The 23,719-nt window shown below is 33.9% G+C and overlaps 1 protein-coding gene across 7 annotated transcripts in view; it reads right to left on the bottom strand.

Annotated features, from left to right (window-relative positions):
* Positions 1-23,719, bottom strand: part of Elk (Eag-like K[+] channel) — a 73,875-nt gene that overhangs the window by 35,215 nt on the left and 14,941 nt on the right. For all 7 annotated transcript variants that reach the window (XR_011545461.1, XM_070653416.1, XM_070653414.1 and 4 more), the window contains 3 exons: positions 19,818-19,928; positions 12,184-12,303; positions 4,589-4,726 (listed from right to left, as the gene is read on the bottom strand). Coding sequence is in view for 6 of the 7 variants with exons in the window: in XM_070653416.1 (XP_070509517.1) it covers positions 4,589-4,726; positions 12,184-12,303; positions 19,818-19,928 (369 nt within the window). In the remaining variant the exon portion in view is untranslated. The remainder of the gene's footprint in view (positions 1-4,588; positions 4,727-12,183; positions 12,304-19,817; positions 19,929-23,719) is intronic.

The raw sequence follows: 23,719 nt of genomic DNA, 5'->3' as shown, positions 1-23,719 counted from the left end.
ATTACATTTTACAATTGTCATAGAGGAAACAGATACAAGAAATGGAGATGATTGAATGCGGATGCCTAGACATACATTTAACTGCCTTCAATCTTTCACATGCCATTTCTTGGATGGAATAAGGATGTGATATTATGAGGGGTCTTCTGTCTTCTGTCTCAAAAATTGGGGATTATTTGGATAGAACTTGAATTCCGGATTTTATTGTGCAAATATGCAGATTGGATGACAATAGACAGCTTTAATGACATTACAAGAAAAATATTTAAAGTTTGCCTTAATTTATCATGTCTGGAGACATTGTAAAATATTGACATACTGTTCAAAATCATCCATATCCATTACATTATCCTTCTGTACGAGAATTCCAATGTAATACATATGGGCCATCAAAAATTCATGAATTCCAATCAGGATGTACAAAATCTGTCCACATCATTGTCAAATCCTAGCCAGAATAAACAATCAATCCACACCCCAAAACTTGTGAATGAAAATGATTTTTTCCAAAGAATTTGTCAGGAATTTCATAGGCAAAGCAATGAGGCATAGTAAAGACGATCCGAAACGGCGATTAAATACTTAAAAAGGGTTCAGCATGCAACCATTTCTTATTCATGAAAAAGCATTTAAACATATTAAACTGTTGTCAATATTGATTATGTATACATGTGAGGATGTGGATGTAGAAGAAGGAATTTATTGAATGTAAACATGAAATTTCTTCATGCTCTTCCATTATAGATCTTTACTAAACTAATCCCTAGTTTCTTCTTCATGTAAGGTGCTATTTTGATAAGACGTAACGCTTAGTTAGATTCTGAGTGAGGCATAGTGTATGCAAATGCATCTACTACTTCTTGTTAAGTCTTGTGTCTTCTTTAGATCCAAACGATGCAATGAAACTAATCGCATCTTTCGCTTTAAAGGTGGATTAAAGTCAGTCATAACGATGTCCCAAAAAGCACTAGTCGTTTAATCGATCCGAAATTCGGCAACAGGTCGACGTGGCTATGGTATAGTGTCTGATTTAAACCGAATCCGACACCAAGTCAGATTCATGTATTTTTGGGTACCATCAGAGCAATATTAAGTCTTTCAGGTAATTTGACGACTAAGATTTGTTCTACTGAATACGTGCAAGAGTTCCTACTTTTGCAAGTTACAGAAGTGCCTGTCTGTGAAGTAGCTTCACGGACGATACGCGGCAAATGCTAGTTTGATTTCTACAAAGAAAGGCTATGATTCGGCTACATATGATTCGAAATCTCATGCCGAGTCTCGAACTCATGATTACTGGGTCGGTGTTGCAATAATTAAGTACCGAAGTACTAATCCATTCCACCACTCAGTCTCTTCGAATAACTGACAATACTTTTAAGTTACGTAATATCCATTACATCCTCATGTAAAGTTTTCATAAGAAAAACATAAAAAAACAACATCATTAATCAGATTTGTACATGTGGATGTTGTGGGTAATGGAATTTTTTTATGCATAATTTCTGAATATTTTTACTTCATCAATATTTATGCTTTCCTTTTTCATTAGCATCTTCTTACTCATGTTGAATAGGTTGTTAAAAAGAGATTAGTTTATTGAAGGTATTATTAAACATTATTTTCATTACAAATTCAAATTATATAGTTAAGAAGAGACTTTTTGTAGGCATAGAAACGAAATACCCCAATTTAGTTAGAGGAAAAGGAAAGAAACATTATCAAAAATTAGATTATTATCTCCTTTTTCAGTTCCTTCGAATGACTCCCGAGTGGCACAAATGAAGAAGGCTCCAGATAATGCAGATAATGGATGCTGTCTATTTTAGGTAGCTATATGGATGCCAGTAGAAACTCCTTAGAATAAGGTCTTCAAATCTTACTTTGTAGATGGCAAAAGATCACGCGGACGTTCAAAGAGTTCATGTTAAGCTGTTAACGCTTAACAACGCTGTTGACAACCTAGAAATTGGCAAACGGAATCCAGCGATATAGCTAATTTAAGGCAGAGCTTAGGTTTAAAACAACATCTGAAGGAATCTATGGATCACAATCATGAGCTGTACGACCACTGAAGTAGGTAAGTATGAATGCCAAACGGACGCCTCCGTTTCATAGTTGCTTTGCCGACGCTCCTTCATTTGTGTCGCTCGGGAACTATATTTACAAAAAAGCTTTAAAACATTTGTTTTTTAATAATTTTTCCTTTTTCTGTTTAATGCTTATCAAGTTTGTTAAACGCAATTCCGTTGAGATATAGTTCCGCACGGATTCATTTTATCTTACTTTTGTATGTCTGACTGTTTCATGAATAAATTACGCATGAATAATTGAGTTTTGCCTGTGATAAAGGGCACTTTTATTTCATTATCTGTTTCAATTTGTTTCGTGTGTAAAAGCTCAAATTGCAAAGTTAAGAAGAACTTTTTTGGATGCCTTGAAGACTCATGTGGTATGTGAAACACACCTTTATGACCTAAAGGTTGTGCTCATATAAAATGTAAAAGGTACAAACTTTGATGCATTTATTGTCCCTTGAATCTTAAATAAAGCCTTAATCCTAATTTAAATTTAGTAATGAAAATCATAGCTGAAATTTATAGCTGTACATGTGGTCTACACAAAAAAGTGACCAATTTATGGTAAACCCCAACTAAATTGCATTTTAAATTCAAATGGGTCAAAATAAAATGAGAATTTAAACGAACCGAAAACTTCGTGACATTTGGGTAACTGGAGGGTATTTTATATCAAAGCTTTTGGTCTGAGGATCAATGTTGTCAATTTAGGCTTTTGGGTCAGTAAGAAGTTAAGAACATAAGTGATTCAATACGGTAAATATAATTTGTTGCCGTCAAAAAGGTTGCTGTCAGGACATCCTCATGAGATTTTTGATGTTTTGTCGTTTACACAGCGGAGATGCGAGATGTGGTTCGCAAACTTTTTAGTTTTTAAATTCATGAAATTCATGTCTGAAAAATTATGGTTTTTTTAGGAAAAAATGAGATGAAAATTGTGAAAATTCATATTTTCAGCATAAGATCGTGCAAGCGTTAAATTTGTGTACTGCGGAACATTGTTTGAAAAGCACTGACTTAACGACTATCTCTAATGGGCAAAGAACACTCTCCCGAGAGCTTGCTCACCTTAAATATGTGAAATGAGTATGTTCGTGATCCTAGCAGACAAACAGCATGCTCTCAGAACAGAGGAAGCTAAAAACACACTCGCGAACATGCATTACTAATATATTTAAGTAAAGCATGTTCTTCCTTGTTATCAGCTAGAGAATATTATGGCGCTTGGGAGAGATTAATCAAATGATTTTATGATATCCTTAATGGATTAGCGATAATTTGGTAAACCACGTCGGAATGTTCTAGATTTTGTCTACCTAGCAAAAAAGCATCTAGCATGTGAACATCTGAATTTACATGAATATAAAGATATATCTCACAAGACTATAAATCTACATATATTTCCTAACATTTAAAAAAAACTTCCATTATGATATCCAAATCACTCATCTTCAAATTTTCATGTATTTTCATTGATTTGTCATTTCTATTTCAAATATAATCCATCTAATACTAATGACTGCAACCCCTAACAGACAAAGAGAACACTTGTAGATACCTTAGAGGTATTACTATACCCAAACAGCATGCTATTTGCCTGTTAGGGAGAATAAAATATACCCGGAAAGCACACGACATACAAATGACTGAAAATCTGGTTCAGGTCATCTTGGCTTTGGTTTTAGGTCAAATTTGATTGAATCCAGCCTCAAAATGCCTCAAACCAGAGACAAGTCAGCCTGGGCCAGATTTTGGGACATTTCCACACCGTGTGGTTTCCAAAATATATAAAGCCTAAACAATAACATTTAATCTACTGATTGATCCATTGTAAATGCGCTATCTGGCAAGTTTTTCTTAGCAACTAGTCTAACTAGTCATTAATATTTGTTGCAAGTATACACGAAACAAGATAGAAGAAGGAGAAATATATAAGAAAGAAGAAGAAGCTTTAAAGCTTATCTTGCTACTTTTTGCGGCATTAAAATAAATATTAACGTTCTATACACAGTTTTTAGTTGAATTAAAACAAAAATAGATAAAGGGGTGAAAATGATAGATGAATAAATAAATGAAGGAGATACTAGAGTAAAAAATGGGAAATAAATGAATTCAATTCAAAACAGCAGCAGCAGCGACATTGCGGACAGTTATATTCTTTAATTTAGGGAGACGGGAAAACGAACATTAAGCTTCACTAAAACAATGACCGTCTACAATATTCTGTCATTTAAGTTATATAATTAAAATAATTTTATTTTTGCTACAAAACAATTTTTTTATTATTTTATGTATATTGGATGTAAGGGAAGGAAATAAGAGGAGTAAGATCCATTAATTTTATTTAATATCTTTTTATATCATCCATTATTTTGGCTAGAAAATGGTCACAATGCAATGTATGACATTATTAACATTCACATACATTTTCGTACCCATCATACATATGCATTGTTATAACAGTAACAATAAGTCAGACTATATAGGGAAGATAAATTGCAAAAACTTACCACTATCACATTCATCTGATAATGACATCTCTGCCATTTTACTTGTTGTAATGTCTTTATGTGATGCAAGAAATAAGACAACTTCACGTTTCTCATTCTTGATTGGAACAATGTCCAAGAGGCACCAAAAGGGTGTTCCTGAAAAAGAGAAAATAATGTCAGTAAATGGTATGAGACACAGCAAGTCTTGAATAAATAAAAAGGGACACAACAAAATGATATTAAGACGTCATAATCTTTATCGTAAATCTTCCTTTTTAGCACATTTTTATGAATGATAAATTTGACAAGCTAGTTTTTATATTTGACTGAATGGATGAATGAGTTGTGAAATTTTTGTTGGAACTGATAACACTTTACAGTCACTCATTTAAGATGAGATTTTATGGCATAAACTGTAATATCATTTGATGACGTCTAAGCACCGTGCAACATAAATTTGAGCATTGATAGTGAGTAAGCGAATTTTCCTCGAGGTTGTGTCATGCATGACTGCTGTTCGTACCCAAAAAAATTAACTTATTCCTTCTTATTAAGGATATATTCAATGAAGAGTGAGATGAAGATGGAGATTTATTGCAGTCAAGTCAAAATCATACGGAAGGCGAGAAAAAGTTGGTTGATTTATTGATTATTATATTTGTTGATGCTAGCGGCTTCCCATTGTGTGATCATGCAAGAGGTTGGAAGTCTAATACAGCTCTTATTGGATTATATAAGTAGATTATTGCTTGATTATTAGGAGCACTTTAGGTATTGAGTCAGTATTAAGTGAATTTTCTCACTGAATCCTGACTAGCAATGAGCATAGTGTCTTAGAGTTTGCATGTCGGTACCGCCCAGAACCGAAACGACGCTCATCGGCGATCGCTGACCCCGCCGGCAAGTGCCCATTTTTATAATTGAGTATGCTCCTTATATATTTGGGAAATATGAAGCAGAAGCTTAGTGAGCATCAATTGCTGGACACCGTGCAAGTCACCACATGAACGCCATGCGTAGATCATTTAGCTGGCCATAAAGTTAGTTGGGCTAGTCGGGGTAGAGACGTAAATGACTTTAGAACCCTCAAAATAATCTGTCTTAATATCCATGATGCTGACGTTGAAAAACTTTAAAACTTTTCCATGCAAAATTTCAAGTTGTCTCAAGTCATACGCAACCAACACACCGTTCATTAAGCCAAAATTATTGGAAAATATTTTTCATGATCTTATCTCTTTTCCTCAATGAAGCTGAAGGTATCAATCTTCATCAACTTTTTATTCTTATTCAAATTTTCCACCTACAGTTATTTCCATTGAATTTACCGGTCAATTTAACACGAAAAGCTCCTCTTGGGATTACTTTACTCATGAATTTAGATAGCCTTTAAAGAATTTTTCCCCAAAAAAAAAAAATGGAAGTGGAATTTTTTTAATGAAGAAATTGTTTTCATTTCGGACTTTTGGGCGTACATAGTATGTACATAGGCATAACCGAGTGATACAAAAGATGAAGGCTGTGCAATGCAGCTCTGAAAGCTACACTAAAGCTTTGGCTATCCATATGGGACGTAAAATAAAGTCGTAAAGACTCCGTTACGGAACCATCTTCATTTATGTTGCTCGGGCTCTCCAAAGCAAGATAAGAAGTAAATTCATAAATAAAGAGTCCAGTTTTAGCTATAAAATGATGTTGAGCTACGTGCAGGCTTCAGTAAATACCCAAAATTCTGACAAATAAATCAAAATTTTCATACAATTCCTCCAACATATGCAAATGCTTCCATATCAATCAACTCAGTTGCTTCTTCTTACTTATTTCTTCTTTGTCTTAAAGACATGCACACATACATCTTCATAATCTATGATAAATCATTAAATCAATTTGATTATGTTAACTGTAACTCATTTTCAGCATATATCTATCGTGTTCATATACACTCATGAGTGACTATGAAGAGACTTTGATGATTGATTACATCTAAATGAACAGTTGATTACGTAAATAAATTTTTTTTTCTACTTCCTTTATTCACCATCTATTCATTATCCGTGAATTGTATGCATAAAGCATCGAATAATGCTATAATTACGGTGTATATATGCTTCGTACAATGATCTATTTAAATGTGTATACACACTCATATTAATGTTCTTTTGTAATCTTGTATATACATTAATTTCCTTTTGTAAATAGACTCTCATGTACATATAGTCAGTCTTTAATTCCTTTTATTTTAATTACATGAAATTAACCCAAAATTGTGGATTTTAATGTTGAGGATTATGCATTAAAAATTTAATTAAAAATCCTTCCGAAAAGGGAACATCCAAAAAATGCTCATATTAAAAAAGTCAAGCTAGCTGCTTAGTTTAACACAGTGGTGGGCAGCCTGTGTGTCGTGGCACACCTTTGAGGTGAACCTCTATCAAAACCCCATATGCCATTCGGTTTATGACATTTCCAACATTTCATACTAGTGTCGTACTAATGTCAAACTAATGTCGCACTAATGTCACACTAGTATCGCACTAATATCACACCAGTATCGCACTAATGTCACAATATTGTTGCACTAATGTCACACCAGTGTTGCACTAATGTTACACTAGTGTGCTGCGTCCCACAGGTTGTCCACTACTGCCTTAACATAAAGATACAGGAAAGGTTAATAAAATATTGAATGTTCTGATAATTTACTCAGCCTACCATCCCTACTGAGGCATTTCCTCGTGTTTACAAATAAAATTATGATCCAAACCAAATTTAAATATTTTGTCTCCGAGTTTTCTCTGTTGCTTCATATTCTATTCAATTTTTTTATTTTTCTTCCCTCATTTCCCTAAAGCGATCATTTTCTCTCATAAAGTCTAGTACTATGGTATTTGGGTTATAACACAAGAGAATAATATGCATGCAAATTTTACAGACACCCAAAACGGCATTTTGTTTCTTTTTAGGATAAATAAACCGTCTTTAACACAGTTGGGGTATTGAGGAACAATGTTAAGGAATCTAATGTTGTAATAGAAGTAGGAAATGAGGAATAATTGTTTAATACTATTGAAATTACCGTCAAAAAGTTTATGGCTAAATTGTATGTTAAAGGTGGGAAATTATGAACAATTCCCGGGCGACACAAACGAACAGCCTTTAATTTATACACAAATGCAACAGTTCCACTAAAGATTCAATATTAAAAGAGGAAAATTTACATATAAAAATGCTGAAAGCGAATTCCAAAAAGTAAAGTGAATTTACGTATTTACATCAAAATAAGAATTTGCATGTAGGTGTGAAAAAGTCTACTGCAACCAAAATTTTCTTACAACAACGACCTTCGTGGGCTTGTTTATTTTCATATTTCTCTGAGATTTATGAAAAATTAAAGTCAATGTAAGCAAAATTGTTGTTGCTTGAATTCAAAATATTGAGATTTGATGATAAATTCATTATTACATTCAAATATGACATTACTCCGGACCTTAACTAGAGTCCGAATTCCAATCGAATCGTCCAATCTAGTAATGCCGAGATTCCATTGCAATCCGAAGCTCTGTGGAGTCATTTGTGTCGCTTGGGCTCTTCTTGACTCGAAGTTGACTCAAATTTTCCCGACATAATCACAAAAAAAAATGGATATACTTTGCATAGACACAGCAGATCTTTGAAAAAACTTTAAAAAAACTCAAGTAACTCTTAGTTTTACGCATTTTACTAACTTTTCCTTTCCTTCCTCACACATCAGTTCACAAAAAAAGTTACCCTTTTATTTTGTATTTATCAGCACCTGTCAACCAATTCATAACAATTGTCGCATATGGTTCCATCACGTCAACATCATCAATAACAAAAGACGTTCATTTTTATCACTTTTTTCCTAATCTTATAACGCAGAAATTCAAGCTTTTAATAATTGAGGAAGGTACACTTTTAGGAACAGAATGAAAGTACACGAAAGTACTCGAACTTTCGATAAAAATGGTTCCAGTTCCACAAATAAAGTTTGATGTTTTTCCGGAAATTACTTCGCATCATTTTTGTGATGAATTTTTCATTTTCTTCTAATATTTCAAGTATCCTTATTTAGTACTCAAAGCTTTCAGAACAATAATGAGCTTTCTGAGAATTTTTCACCTTTACTGCCTACCCCTTGGGAACAAGAAAACGTAGAAATATTTTTATCATGTCGCCGATTTCGAACTTATTTGTCGTCAATAAAAAGGCGTGAAAAACTTTACTCATTTAATAAATTAGGTACAGATGAAGGTTACGTATTATTCATTTTACAATGAAAAAATTTTCGAGTTGATCTTATAAAGCAAAGTTTTTAAAAATGGGGTAATTTATAAGTTACATAACCTTAAAATTAGATTTTTTGAATCAATGGTCAGAAACTATTTGAAACCTCTACCCTGGTTATGATAATTTTTAAGCATTTTATGAAGGTTTGGAAATCCCTCTAGTAAACCCTCTTTCTAATTTGACATAGAATAAGAAGAGAGCAAAGAGTAATCAGTAAGAGTGAAAAGCAAAGGCCCAAGGTTTGTAAATAAGAAAGGAGAGATGAGATGGCGGTAAGGCTCGAAATTTTTGCATGGATAATAATTTTAGGGATTTTTTATTAACGAATTTTAACCCTTGCAAATTGAAGATTTGAATGGAAAGAAGGATTTTCTTCAAAATCCAGAGAAAAGGTTTAATATTTAATATGCACCAGGGAAAGGTTGATTTGCTACAATAATATACCCTAAGATATGCTTCTTTAAACAATTTTATACAATTTTTAACGTGAGAAATTAATTTAAGAACATTTCCTAATTCTTTCAGACAAAATTCGGACAGTCCCGGAAGCCTCTCGACCTACAAATTGCTACAAATGAGCAATCCACCTCCTGACCAGTGTGACTCTGGTTCCAGCACAAATTCGATAAAATCACAGCTCAGGACAGAATCAAATCTACTTGAGGATGGATTTTCAGCCATCTACGTCGTTCAAACGCCAACACAGCTCGTGGACAGCCAAATTACTCTTGGAAGGAAGCTGTGGATGAAGATAGTGTTGCACTTGGTAGTGGAAATTAGAAAGTAGAAGCAAGTGATAGAGCCAGTTTTAGACGACATCTATGAAGAATCATGAATCACAATTAATCTCAACGACCAGCCAAGAAAGTAAATACGTCGTGTACTTTCTAACTGCAAAATCTCAAAACGTTCCGTAACCTCATGACGACCCCATGTGGATATCATTTGATTCGAGTACTAAAGTTGAGATTATAAAAGATGTCACGTTTTGATATTGAAGGAAAAGTTTTCGTTTTCATACACACATGCCCTTCCATTCTGCTCTTTTCATGTTCATCAAACACTCAAAATATTCGAGAGAAATCACTTACACAATAGATGATATCCCATGTTAATGCGAAAAGAATTCTGTGCTGTATTTGAGTTTGATTGATATGGAAGTAATGTCTGAGAAAATGATTTTAAATTTTATAATTCATTTAATTTGTTGGGCCAGAATTGATAATTTATGGTAACATATCCTTCCATTTATCACTTGCCCTTTCCATTCACCCTCAATGAGGTTGAATATTATTGACATAAAGTCACAAAGAAGTCATGTCGTAGTCAAATTTCAATTCCACATTATTTTTCCGCAAAATGTTCCTTAACCTCACTTAAAGTTATTGTGTTTATAAGTTTAGCGACTGTCTTCATTTTCCATCTATACCTTAACATACAGAAAGAATTCTCGAGAAGCATCAACGAACGGCTAAAAGTTGTTGATTGAGCAATAGGATCAAAAAGTTTTACTTTAGCTAGAAAAGTTTTAACCTATGGCTTGTGGTCTGCAATAAATTAGATTCCATCTCCCATTCCATCATGAAAATAAATTGAGTTTTTGTATCTTTCGAACTGTTTATTTCACCTGCCATACGGCTTCAAACCCCAAAAAATTTCACTTTTTCTTTGTCGAACAGGGTTGTGGATGGGATGAGTTGACTCTTGTGGTGATGAGGATTTGAGGTTAGAACATTCTTCAAAAAAGTCAATGCTTTCGTCAACAACTCTGTCATTCTTTCTCACAGCCCACAAAAGAAGGAAAGAAGAAGGAAAGACACTGAAATGGAGATTGTAATGTCAAAAAAGATGGAAAAAGTTTCAACTTTTTGCTGTGATTTTTTTTGTGTCAATTTGTTATCAATTTAGAAAGGTAATGAATACAAATGTTTTAATACTTGAGAAGTGCCATGACATGGAGTTACCATAGAATTGTATTCGACACGTCTTTTAACTTTGTTAAATGATAATAAGCATAAAATTACGATGTGATAAGATGAAGAACAAATTTTCATAGATTTTTGTTGTTTATGTAGAATTATTAGTTATATAATTGGCGTGATTAAGCTGTCAGTTTCTAAGTTGATGATGTTTGAAAGGTCAAGCCTCATGATCAATAGGCTTACAAGTTTATGATGTGGTAATTCCAGTGCAACAGTTCCTTAAGCACTTTTGCTCGATTAATAAATATGTAAAATTTAAAATGCAACGTCATGCGAACTTTTCATGTTCTTATGTGGTTTTGCTGTTAACATAATGATGAAATCATGTTCTACAACCATATTAAGCCTCTTGATCACATACTTAATTAGAGTTCGGTAAGTATACTCTGTGCTAATTGTCTAAATTTGTGAAGAGAAGCCCAAAACCGACTAAACATTCTACAGAATAAAACACTGGTTCTAGTGGCAAATTTACGAATCTAGAGACAATAACTGGAGAATTTCACATTAATCGGCCCTTAAATTTGAATAATGTTACTCAAACTATGCTCTACTATTATAAATCTTATTTGGACACAATGAATATGGGTCACATCACGAGACTCTGTTAAAGCTACATTATGAGAATATTAACTGTCGACAAATGTAATCTGCTTCCATCTAAAATGACATCTGTGGCCTAAATGGTACGTAGGCCTTACGCATTTTCCTTACATCTTAAAAGTTCTATTAAATTTCAAGTCATCTCTGGTTTTCGAAGTACCGCCAGCTCATAAAGCTAGAACGTAGGTAAATGAAGTGTGTCGCATGTTGAAATGCTTTGAGTCCACTGGATTAGAATATGACTAACCTTTCCATACGAAATCCGAATCGACTTCAAGCTCTGCTCTAAATTATTCCTGCTATGTCTCAAAAATAATCCATGTCCAATCTCATCCATCATGTTTGAAGCGTGACTATTCTAGTCTTGCTTTACATTATCTCCATATATCAGCCCATTTATTTTAAATTAATAATGTCTTCATCCTCTTCGAGAGAACATGCGAGAAAGTTATAATTAATTTTGTTCAACTTTTCTTTTATCCTTTTACTTTCGCACTACAAGATTGCCATAAAATAGATAATCTTTGAAAAAAAAAATTATCCTTCCAACACAACTCAAACTCATTTCACGAAAAGCAAACTCAAAGTGTAAATGCTTATCTTACTCATTCCAGCTTATATCATATCAAAATTAATTGATGTCATGAGTGAGTAAGATGAGTAAATGGATGGGGGGGGGGGGGGATAAATAAAGCATGTCTAAACATTTGATGTACTTACCATTCTTCTTATAAAATATTACTTCTAATTTCAGCTCCAATTTACCATCCAAACTTTTCTCAATTTGTCCCTTGTGTTCGTCTTTTGTTTCAGGACCATAAAGAAACCTACACGCACAGCCTGTGAAAAAAGAAGAAATAATAATATTAGATATGAAGGAAGCTACTTCTACAAAAATACCAGACTCGAGGATGCTTGACTTGATCATTAGCAGTTGACATGAGCATACTTCAGTTTTTAATTAAAGTATCAAAATTAAAAGTTACAAAACCAAAATTTCATTAAGAATCTTACAAGACACCCACTAAGGTGACTAACTTCATTACAGCATCTCCATAGCAGTTATTAAGTTTCATCGAAATTATTGTGGTTTTGGATCGCTTTAATCTCAATCTCAATACCTTTACCCGAATAACTCAGAGTGTTTGCTATGACAACGCTATGTCACCATATTAACACACGATTGCAACAAGCTTTAGATGACAGGCACATGGCGAACACGTGGCATCCAAATGGCAATTGTTATGGCTAGGTATGGCTAGGGTTTTTAATCCCAGGATCCCGGTATTCGGCTCCATTTTCCAACACCGAAATCCCAGGATTGAAATTTTGGACCGGTATTGAAATTCCTAGTTATGGCAATTAACACGCCATATAGCAGCAATATGACATTCAAGTAGCAATTAGTTTGGCAGTTAATACGCCATATGGTAGCCTCATGACATCCACTTGACAACTCTGATAGCAATCAACACGCCATATGGCAATCACATGGCTTCCAAGTGGCAATTATTATGGCAGTAAGCACTCCATATGGCAATCACATGGCTTCCAAGTGGCAATTATTATGGCAGTAAGCACTCCATATGACAGCCACTTGACTGCCATGAAACATCTGTGACGATCGGGACGGTAATTTATACAGTTAACCAGACGTCCGAGCGACACAAATTTTGAAGGCACCGCAACGGTATTTTAAAGGTGTCAATATGCATGGAAAACGGAAACGGATCCATTTGGTACTAATAAAATGGTTTATGAACCTTCTTCATTTGTGTCGCTCGAGAAAGAAAACGAGACCGCTGATTTTGACCAATTCTTACAGTAAAACTTCCAATTCGCCGCCTTGTGCTTCTTGGGCTTATCATATTTAACATCTCATTTGACCTTTTAATTCATAAAGCTTTGTTCCTTTTCATTTTCAGTTTTTGATTGACTTAGATTTTTCAATGAACAGCCTTTTGTTACTACAAATTACCCAAACATAACAAAAATTAAACCGAAACTTCACACAACTGCTTCTACCAGCTCGCTCTATAAAACAGTCATCAAATTCAGTTCATACATAATAAAAGTTTAAAAAAATTATTGTTATAAAAAGTTATTTCTCGGTCGTTACAAAAGTTTTGAGAAGTCATTTCCCTTAGGGTCTAATAGACGGTCTCATAAAGATTCAACAGTGCCCTTGAAAAGAAGAAAGGAAATGATTTCAATAGTAAAGATATTTGGAATGTTTCAACTTTTTTATGAATATTTTTTTTCGGATGTCGGAATGTAAAAAGCTATAATTTTTATGCCAACATTGTCTAGTAGACTTCTGTTTTAGTTCAATGGGAAGTAATTCTGATGAATGGTTGAGTAAATGAATTTTGATCAGTTTATTTTTGTAAAAATGGGGCTTTTGGAATTAATTTGGCGTGTCCGAACAGAAATTTTTTTTAGGTTTATATTCTAAGCTTCACTAATTTTTATTGTAAATTGATTTCAGTCGTGATGATTTAGGAATGACGTTGAAAAACAGATGATTTAGACCGAGCGACACAGGCGGAGAAGGATTCGTCATTTGAATTTGGAATTTTGAAGCCTTATGGACGGCAAATTGAGAGAACCGAATATTGTAGGAAGAACAATGCCAATCGGCTCTGTTAGACTGGGCATGTTTTTAAGGAGACCTGTTGAAGCTCCAATTAATAAAGTCTTTCAATCTAATTTTAAAGAAGGCATGCAATCACGTGATTGTTGATAGAGATGGTAATGCACTTGGCATCGGTAATTGGAAAGCGATTGCCAGCGATAAATTCAGCTTCAGATGCAAATTAAGGAAAGCTATAGATCACAATAGATCTGTACATGCAGCATACTAAGCAAATAAGAAACAGAGCCTCAAAACTTCCATGATTGAACCTTCTCCAAGTAATTGCAATTAGGAATCAAAAGCAAATGTTGACACTTGATGGACAGTTTATAGTATGGTAAGAGCTCAAAATGAATATTTTAGGTCCTCAGTAGACTTTGTACAGCTTGATTAAAGCTCAGAATAGGATGTTTTACCACCAAATGTCTATTGCTTAATAGAAGAAGTCAAAAAGAAAGTCAAACCTCAAATAGTCAAATTTATGTCGAATCAAGTCTGTTGGAAATTACAAACTTTCTAATGTTTGCAGTAACTGCTTCGTTTGTAGAACCATAAGTGACCAACCCCTGTTTCCTGTTTCCCGTTTGTTCATCATTTCATATTCAGAACAGATTACTCCATGCAACCCGAAATCAAAAGGAACAAATAAGTCAAGCATACAACATGTAATTATGATGATGTAAAAATTGAAACAGCTTCTTTATGAGACTGATAATAATGATTCTTTTGAGCATTGTAGCATATGAATCCAATGGCATCCTTTTGCTATTTTCAACAATAATAATGTGCACCGCCACATTCGACTCAACATTTTTCAGCATCAAGCATCAAAAAATTGGGAAACCTTTTTGTTCTCATTTTTCGCACGAAATCCTCCATTAATCATTTAAAGAAGATTTTTTTTTGTTCTTCCTTCTTTCTGTTCCTTTACATTCTTTTAGACGCTTTTAAGAGAGTAACATTATTATCGTCAAGTAGCAAAAATATAGTAAATGAAATGCCTTTTGTTGCTTTGAAATATACAAAAAAAAATATGATTCTATTCTTTTCACTTTTTCTCATCGTTTGAGGATGTCCTTCTCCTACTCTTTTTGTCATTTGCTACAATATGTAGCATAATAGAATGGATGGAATACTAGCGCGTGTGTGTAAGATAATAAGTTCATAAGCAGATGGAAAAAGCATATTTCCTGTTTCAAAAAATATGAACCCGAGTGACATAAGCGAAGGAGGCTCTGACACGGAGGTTTTAAGGCTCCTCCAAAGCTCTATTACTTACTTACTTCCTTAGTAAAAGCGCACGAAGGTCCATTGTCATATTTTAAGTTCGTCGAATGCTGGATCTTCCACAAGAAAAAAGGCGTCCAAGTGCTCCAAGAGTAACATGGCGTAGGACGGTAACGAAGCATTGTCAGTTAGATGTCAAATCTGAGAATTTGTACAAGCTTTGTGATACAGCCAGCAACAGATGGAAAGCATTTTGTAGCATCCTACCTAGGCTCCAAGTCGGAGCATGGTTCCAGAAAGTAAATAAGAAAGCTGGATCTGTCTTTAAATCTTCTGCTGGCATTTCTAATTCTCAGCATTTCGTGGCTCACACAATAATCCCATGAGCTCTTGGTTCTCTCTCGAGATAGAAGTCTCCTTCGTTTGCCATCCATAAAAAAGCTTTAGCTATTTATATTATTGAGATCTAGAGCTTCACCATGACGTTTCGTGGCTAATGATTGTTTAACGATTGAGGGTGGGCCAGACCACTGCATTCTGTAGACCAGGCATTCTGGGACAGTTTTATAATGGTTTCAGAACAACTCCTTTAGTGACGCTATTGTCAGCCTATTGTATTTAATCCTACATAGGGAGGCTTTGAGCCGCGTTTCCACTGCATATGACTCGAAAAAGGACAGGTCAAATGGTTTTTCCTGCCGAGTCTCGAACTAATCACCGCTGGAGCGGTGTTGCAATAATTAGGTATCGAGTGAGTATTCAGCCACTGAGCCACTACGACTCATTTAACGTCCAAATGAAAACGGCTTCCATTTGATGTTAATAAAAGAGGTTTAGCAGAGCCTTAAATGCTCCGTAACAAATCCTTCTTCATTTATGTCATTCGGAAAATGAAATTGAAAAATATACCATAGACATTTTTTTGGTACTTGCTTCCTCAACATTGAGCGTGGAGGAAAAAGATAACTAAAATCGTGACTATATCCGACTTCATTTTTCAACATTTTTTTTTAAACTGAAATATTCGACGATGAATGATTTGTTGGAGTTTTAAAATCATTAATTTCATTCAACATGTCTCCTTTAAGACGTAAAGTTAAGAGGATCTTCGGTTCGTAAATTGAATTTCATACGTCAATTTATGTAGAATTACTGAATGGTATAAATTTTATAGAATGAATTGAGAAAGCAAGCCTCAAAAATTGAGGAGGTGTATAGAAAAAAATAAAGTTGATGCCAGATACTTCATAATGATGATGAAGGTGAGGTTTTGTAACTTTTTTTGGTATTGATTAATTGTTTTTTGAAATGCTTTAATTAATGTTCTTCCTTTAATGATCCTTTTCTCTTTATGAACATATAATTAAGCTATTTTCATGAGCAAATTGTAGATTTATAGCACACATGTCTGGAAATAGCTAAATGCATGCCTTAATGGATTTTTTAAGAGTTCAAAAACTCTTTAATGAAATAAAAAGTCTTTAAATTTGACTTTGTAGGTGGAAAAGGATCATGTGGGTGATCGAAGTATTCTCGGAAGGAGGCTGTTGATACAGTATTGCATTTAGTATCGGAAATTAGCAGACGGAAGGCAGCTTACAATACAGCCAGGCTCCAGACTTTAGGCTCCAACTAAGAAATGTCATGGATTACAATGGATCTGTCCGACTAGTGAAGTAAGTAACACAAGTGGACAAAAATATGTCATAATTAATTAATGGCAAGTAAACGTCCAGTAAATGACTAGTTCTAAGGTATTTTTGTCCACTTGGATAGGAACCCGAATAGTAAAAATCTGTCAAATTGGTCAAAAACACGGCAACAGGTTGAAGTGACACTGATTTGGTACCAGATTCAGTTTAAAACGGAAAAATGTCAGAGTCAGATTGACCTGGAGCCAGATTTTGGATTGATTAACCGATTTGAGCTATTCGGGTAAGCAAGTAAGTTCTACTGTAGCAAAGGAACTGCTGGAATCTTATTTCATTATATTATTGAAGCAAGATTTGGTATGTCAGTCTCCTCATTTTAACTTAAGCAACAACTGATTAAGAAACAAGAAAATCTCATTTTTGGCAAGATTCCATTACATTTGCAACAGGGAGCTTATTCAGAACAATTTACTATAAAGAAGTCAAACACCTAATTTTTCAATTTTCCAATTATTTATCAAATCTTTAAGTCGATGCCAATTTTGTATGGAGTCGAGTCAACTCAACTCGACTTTTCTATACAAAACCTCGAATCGACTTCTCGCTCTACTTTTCCACATCTATGTAATCCATAACACACTAATTTAATTTTCAAGACAATCAAAATCTCTTTAAAGCTCCAAAAGATTAATCCATTTAAAATTTAAATTTATAAAAACCACTCCACCTCCATCTTGTTATTTCAATTAATTTTAATTGTGCCTTAAAATAGCTTCCGGGAAATTAGTTAAAGTTTTTACTTAATTAAAATAAAGTGCCTCCATGTGGATCGTAAATTGAAATTAATCGCCATTCATCTTGAATATTTAAAGTCACTTAATGCTTAAATCTTAAGGAAAGACATAAATAGGGATGTATTAAGCCAGTGGTGGGCAACCTGTGTGCCACGGTGCACTTGTGTGTCGTCAAAAATTGTTGAAAATGATATAAATCGCATGCAGTGTTAAGGCTTATAACCAAGGTGTGCCGCAAAGAATAAAAGGTTGCGTACCACTGCATTAGACATAATTTATCATATTTTTTAAATTAAATGCTGTGACTCTGTAAATATTTTCTTCATAAATCGTTGTGGAAAGGAATGTCAAGAGACTTTATGTGGTGAAATCCGATGAACACAGTCATTAAGGTCTTTAAATTCTTATGGAACCGAGGAATTCGTACCACACTAAATACCAAAAGCATGCCATGAATTTGAATATATTTAAGAATTCCTTGATATTCTTCGTAAACAACCATTAAAAACAGTATGCGACAACAAATTTCCAGGTAAGCTTAGATTAAATATTTCTTGGGAAATTTCATGTAAATTGTATTTACCCAAGCATTGATAAAAATACGCTATGATTCATCCACAACTAAGCACGTGTGCTTTTTTCGTACGAAAAATACAAAAACACATACAACTGTGAGAGATAAAGGCATGTGTAGCTCATACCACTGTGAAATATTCAACAAACAGGATCAAAGAAGCGTAAAATTTTTGAAATTTACCGGAGTCTGGCTTTCTTATTTTTAGCAGAATCCACTTTTATATCTAAATAAGATTAAGTTTTCCTTTCTATGCTTTAACATATTTTTTGTTGAACGGATAGAAGAATAAGACTGAAAAAGGTTGACTTTAAAGCTGAAGTCAGTCACACATTTTTTAAATAACAACAAAGAGCTTTTGTATATAATAAAATATAATTGATAAAAGCAGCTCTCATGTCAACTGTACTCTGATTGTTCACTTTTTCTTTCGGCCTGCTTCTTCAAGCTGGTCTTTGTATGTCGGCTTATTTATAACAATAGAAAAAAAATGTGTTGGAAGTGGGATAGTCAGGTTAGTTGATTTGTATTCTAGGATAAGCAAATTTTCTGCTGTTGAATTTGTCAGCAGCTGTTTTTGCAAAGGAAGGTTAATGCTAAATATATAGCAGATCCGAATATAACAGTTAATCAATCGAAAATCTGGATCCAGGTCAACTAGACTCTGATTTGGTGCCGGATTCAGTTCCCGACACTTGGCAGCCACTTGGTGGAAACAACCGGATTTGCCAAGTGACTGCCACATGGTTCCTAGTATACTACTATCTCGTCGTCGTGGTGGCAACATTTCAAAGAGTGCCGATCGGGGTTTAATTTCATATTCTGTTTAATTCTAGCACCATGGCAGAGATGGAAAAGATGAATGGATCATCTTTTTTCAGGAGATTTTTATAATTAGGGTTCAGCCAAGAACCGCAGGTCTGCATTTTAGATGTGATGACCAGCAGTTTTGTACGAACTCTATTTATAATGATTTAAATCTGTTGAAAATAATGTCAACGGTCTATTGATATTTAAATTCTATTTGTAAATGCAAGTAGTTGACATCCCCTGTTGTAGTTGTAAACCCCTTCTTTGGAATATTTAGTCTGTTTTCAATCGTCTAATAATAAACATATTTTGCATTATTAAGTGATTTTTTATAAAGCTGGACTTCATTCATATTAATTCCAGTAAGTACTATAGGGATTTATTCTACTTTCCCGGAAAGCACACGGAGCAGAAATGTTCAAAAATCTGACTTCAGATTCACATAAAATTGACCAAAGACCGAATTTTATCGAATCTGGACTCAAGACAGAGTTATTCTGATCTAGGGCCAGATTTTCGGCCATTTCTACGCCATTTGTCTTCCAGGTATATTATTAAAGTCAGTTCTAGTCTTACTCTAATTCAAAACACATAACCATTCAACTTCCAACACAGAATCATCAAAATAATCAAAAAAATCTACAACTCAAAATTATATTTACCTTTTTGCATTATTTGTGCCCGACTAAATCCAGATAGTTCGACAAAACCGTCAGAACAATAAACTATCGGATAGCCGGTCACTTGTGCGTTACCCAGCACAAAATTTGAATCTGTAAAGAGAACAGAAATGTTATTGCATAAATATCAGTTCATGAAAATCGGAATCGTAAGACTTATGAGAAACAATACAAATTGATGAGGATTTCATAAGGATTAAAATGAATTTCTCATGAAATCATAAGAGTGTGAGTAAGATGCATCTGTTCCAATCAATTGAATAGAAAATATTAATTATAACAAGATATAAAATGAGTAAATGAATCAATAAAAGTATGCTTATGACTAGTGATATTGACATTGTTGTCTGAATAATGCGATAAAATATTGTCATGCTTACAAATGATACTATAGAAACTGGAGGAAGTAAGAGAGAGCTTTTTTATTGAAAATCATAATAGCGAATATTGAAATGGGAAAAAGAAAAATCGAGGAAATTATTTTTACAATGAAAAGTTTTATTCATCAATGCAGAATAAATTGTCTGCAGGAAATGAGTTGTTGATTGGCATTTGTTTGAGATTTTTCAATATATTTCTGCAATAATTATGAGACATAATGGTCAATAATTATAAATTGCATAATTAATTTCGTTGTGTGAGGGTTAATTGTTGCGACACTGATGTAGCTCCTCATGAATTCAACACTATTCTAGCAAAGTTTATTATTTTGTCGACTTTGCTGAATCATATTCGGAAAATGAAGATCAGAGCATCGCTTTCCGAATAGCGCCAGTCAGGTAATCGATCGAGAATCCGATACAAGGACTGCATGACTTTGGCATGGTCCCGGACTCGGTTTAATACCAATTTCCTCGGAGAGTCACGTCAATCACATCCCAGAGTCACCCTGACCTAAAGAAGGAGTCATGCTGGCCTGAACTGAAGAAGGAGTCATGCTTGCCTGAAGAAGGAGTCATGCTGGCCTGAAGAAGGAGTCATGCTGGCCTGAAGCTGGATTTTTGATCGATTACCCGATTTGTGCTGTTCGGGCTAGATACTAAAAATTAAATTTCAACCAAGAACCACAGGCTTATATTTCATGTTTTTTAGATGCGTAGGTCTGTAGTTTTAGACTGTACTTAATAGATTTTAAACGAAAACTACTAAATTACAATTTCTCTGAATTTTTAAGTACTCTGTGCTAAGTATGCATCAAAATTATGTTAACAAACAGACATAACTTGCATCTTTACTTTGACATTATTTAGGAATATCAATAAATAAGGAATCATTGTTTATGTTCCTGAACAGACAGCATGGTCATGATTATGGTCACAAAATTAAGCATGCTCAATCATATTGATTGGATATAATCATGAGCCTCTCTCATGAGGTTCTCTTAGGAGGTTATTTGGGTTCCTAGATGATGACTCAGTAAAACCTTCTCTATAGCCAAGAGCAACACCATTTTTGAAAACATCGTGTGCCATAGTATTTGTAGATGAATATAATCTTCATCCATTTTGCAACACAAAGCATCAGTTCTGCAAATAAAAAATTGAATAAAAAGTTTTCTAATGCTTCAAATACCTTGAAGACTACAATAGAAATACGTTGACTACAGAAGATTTGATTGTTAATGATTTACTGAATATATATAGCAAATCCTCGTCAAGATAGAATTCACATTTCAAAGAAATACAATGAAATTAATCCATAAGCTGCTGTTAGCTACCGATGAACACCTACAACATTGACAACATGATGCAGTTCTAGAACAAAATTAATTTTCTTTAGTGAATTTTTATAGCTTTCTAAAAGGAGACGCTACTACATTTATTGGCAACAACTCATTTACGAGAGCCTTGAATGTAATTTTCTATGATGTCGCTTACTATATTGTCGCTAAATTACCCTCTAAGGTATAAAATATTAAATGCGGTATGCTTTAATCTTTAATTCACCATCCTGTGCTTATACATTTTTTACTAAATTTAATCGTATATTAGATTTAAAAGGATGGAGATGAGTGCCATGTCTTCATAATGTGAATCATTTAAGACTGTACCTTTGTAGATTTATAATTGCACTTTCAAGCTTTGACGGATAATTTAAATGGTTTTTAATTCCATTCAAAATATCAAGCACTCATTCTGTACATCCACAAGCCACAAATGTACTGGAAATGGTTCACATAATTCAATTGGGGACATTTTCAGCTTTGAGTGAACTTGAAATAATATTTAGTCATGCTGAAAAATTGTCTAATTGAAGCTTTTCAGCTCCTACGCGACAAGAGTGAAAACTACTTAAAATACAGAAAACTTTGATAAGTACATTAATGGCAGAAGTACATAAAAAATGTAAAGTTACTTTTGATGTGCTATTCAAAGAATTTTCATCAAGATTTGCTGAATGTTTTGCGTCATTGGAAATGAAAAAAATCTTAAAAGCATCACTTGAAATTTTGTTGTATACTTTTGTGTTGTTTACAACCACATGACGTATGATGATTTGTGGTTGCTTAGTAGGTGAATTTGATTCATATGCATGCAAAAATACATGTCTGATCACATGTTTGTAACTGTTTTTGATGACAAAATTGGTTTTGTACATTTGATTTTTCCGAACAAAACAACGTGTATGCTACTCATCACTGTATTAACGGCAAGATGAAAGTTGCCATGATGTCACCGTTACCGCTGATTTCAACCAATTCTATTGCGAAAAATTTGGTTTGTTGCATTGAACTGCTCAAGCTTGATTCCGAGCTGATTCCTAAGTGTAGTTTATATATTAAAAACTTTATAAGATCTGCTAACCTGTTGAGCATCGAATTTATTAACAACAACTATTCCGAATGAAGAAGATTTCTTCATAAAGCTTAAAGTCTACGACAAGGATATTTCATAGAGCTTGAAGATCCCTTCATGGATACGTTTATTAAGAACCGTCTTTATTTGGTATTATGCTTCCTTGATAAAGACTTAAAAGCTCCATGACAGAACCTCATCATCTTCTGTGTCGATCGAATACTAGCTCATGTAGCATATTACTGTATTTAGCAGCTATTTGAAAGCCAAATGGAGTTATGAGTGTTTTTGGACCCCATATGAACACCTCTTCGGACACTGGGGGACGGTCAAAAAAGTTTTTGAGAGAAGATGTTGTTAGAGATGGTGAAGCAGTTTTTATTGCTAATTGGCAAAGGGCACCCAGCGATAGAGCCAGTTTCAATTAGATGCCAATTGAAAGAAACCATGGATCACAGATGATCTGCATAACCAGCCAACTAAGGAAATAAAGTATGAACTCCTCTTTTTAATGTGTGTTGCTAAGCTAAGCACCAAAATGATACTTAAGCGTTATTACATTGCGTTCACCTTCGCTCATCAAGATAACAAAGTATTTCCACAATTTGTGACGCAACTTGAAGACAAATTTATCCACCTTTGGAAAATGTAATCATAAAAGTACATCATAACGAACAATTTCACCATTTCAATATTTACTCGAATTATTTCGACCTCTTAGCAAGTAATTCTATCGTTTAAATTCTTTTTATTCCATATCACGTTCATATGTCCATTCTATTCAATAATATTTTTAGAATATTTTTGCTTTCTTTTATCATTTTTTACACATTTGGACAAGATATCATGTTTGTTTACGTGCTCACGAAGCCGAATTGTCCAAATGTCATTAATCTATTATTTTCTTTACTGTACTGTGACGGACGGTACTTGAATAATTTTGATTGGGTGTCAGGTTGCTTCAAAAATAGCAAAACAAATGTCCTTAAATATTTTTGTGTTGCTTGGCTCGATATAGAAATCCAAGAATTGAACCGTACTTTTCGTCATAAAAGGAAAGGCTGTTTTATAAATAAACCTTTATTAAAT

The sequence above is a fragment of the Chironomus tepperi genome, unplaced genomic scaffold, assembly GCF_022539635.2.
Source record: "Chironomus tepperi strain 1889 unplaced genomic scaffold, CSIRO-AGI_Ctep_v1 contig_68, whole genome shotgun sequence".
Taxonomy (NCBI): domain Eukaryota; kingdom Metazoa; phylum Arthropoda; class Insecta; order Diptera; family Chironomidae; genus Chironomus; species Chironomus tepperi.
Note: the sequence above shows the minus strand (reverse complement) of the source record. Positions and strands in the feature narration are given on the sequence as shown.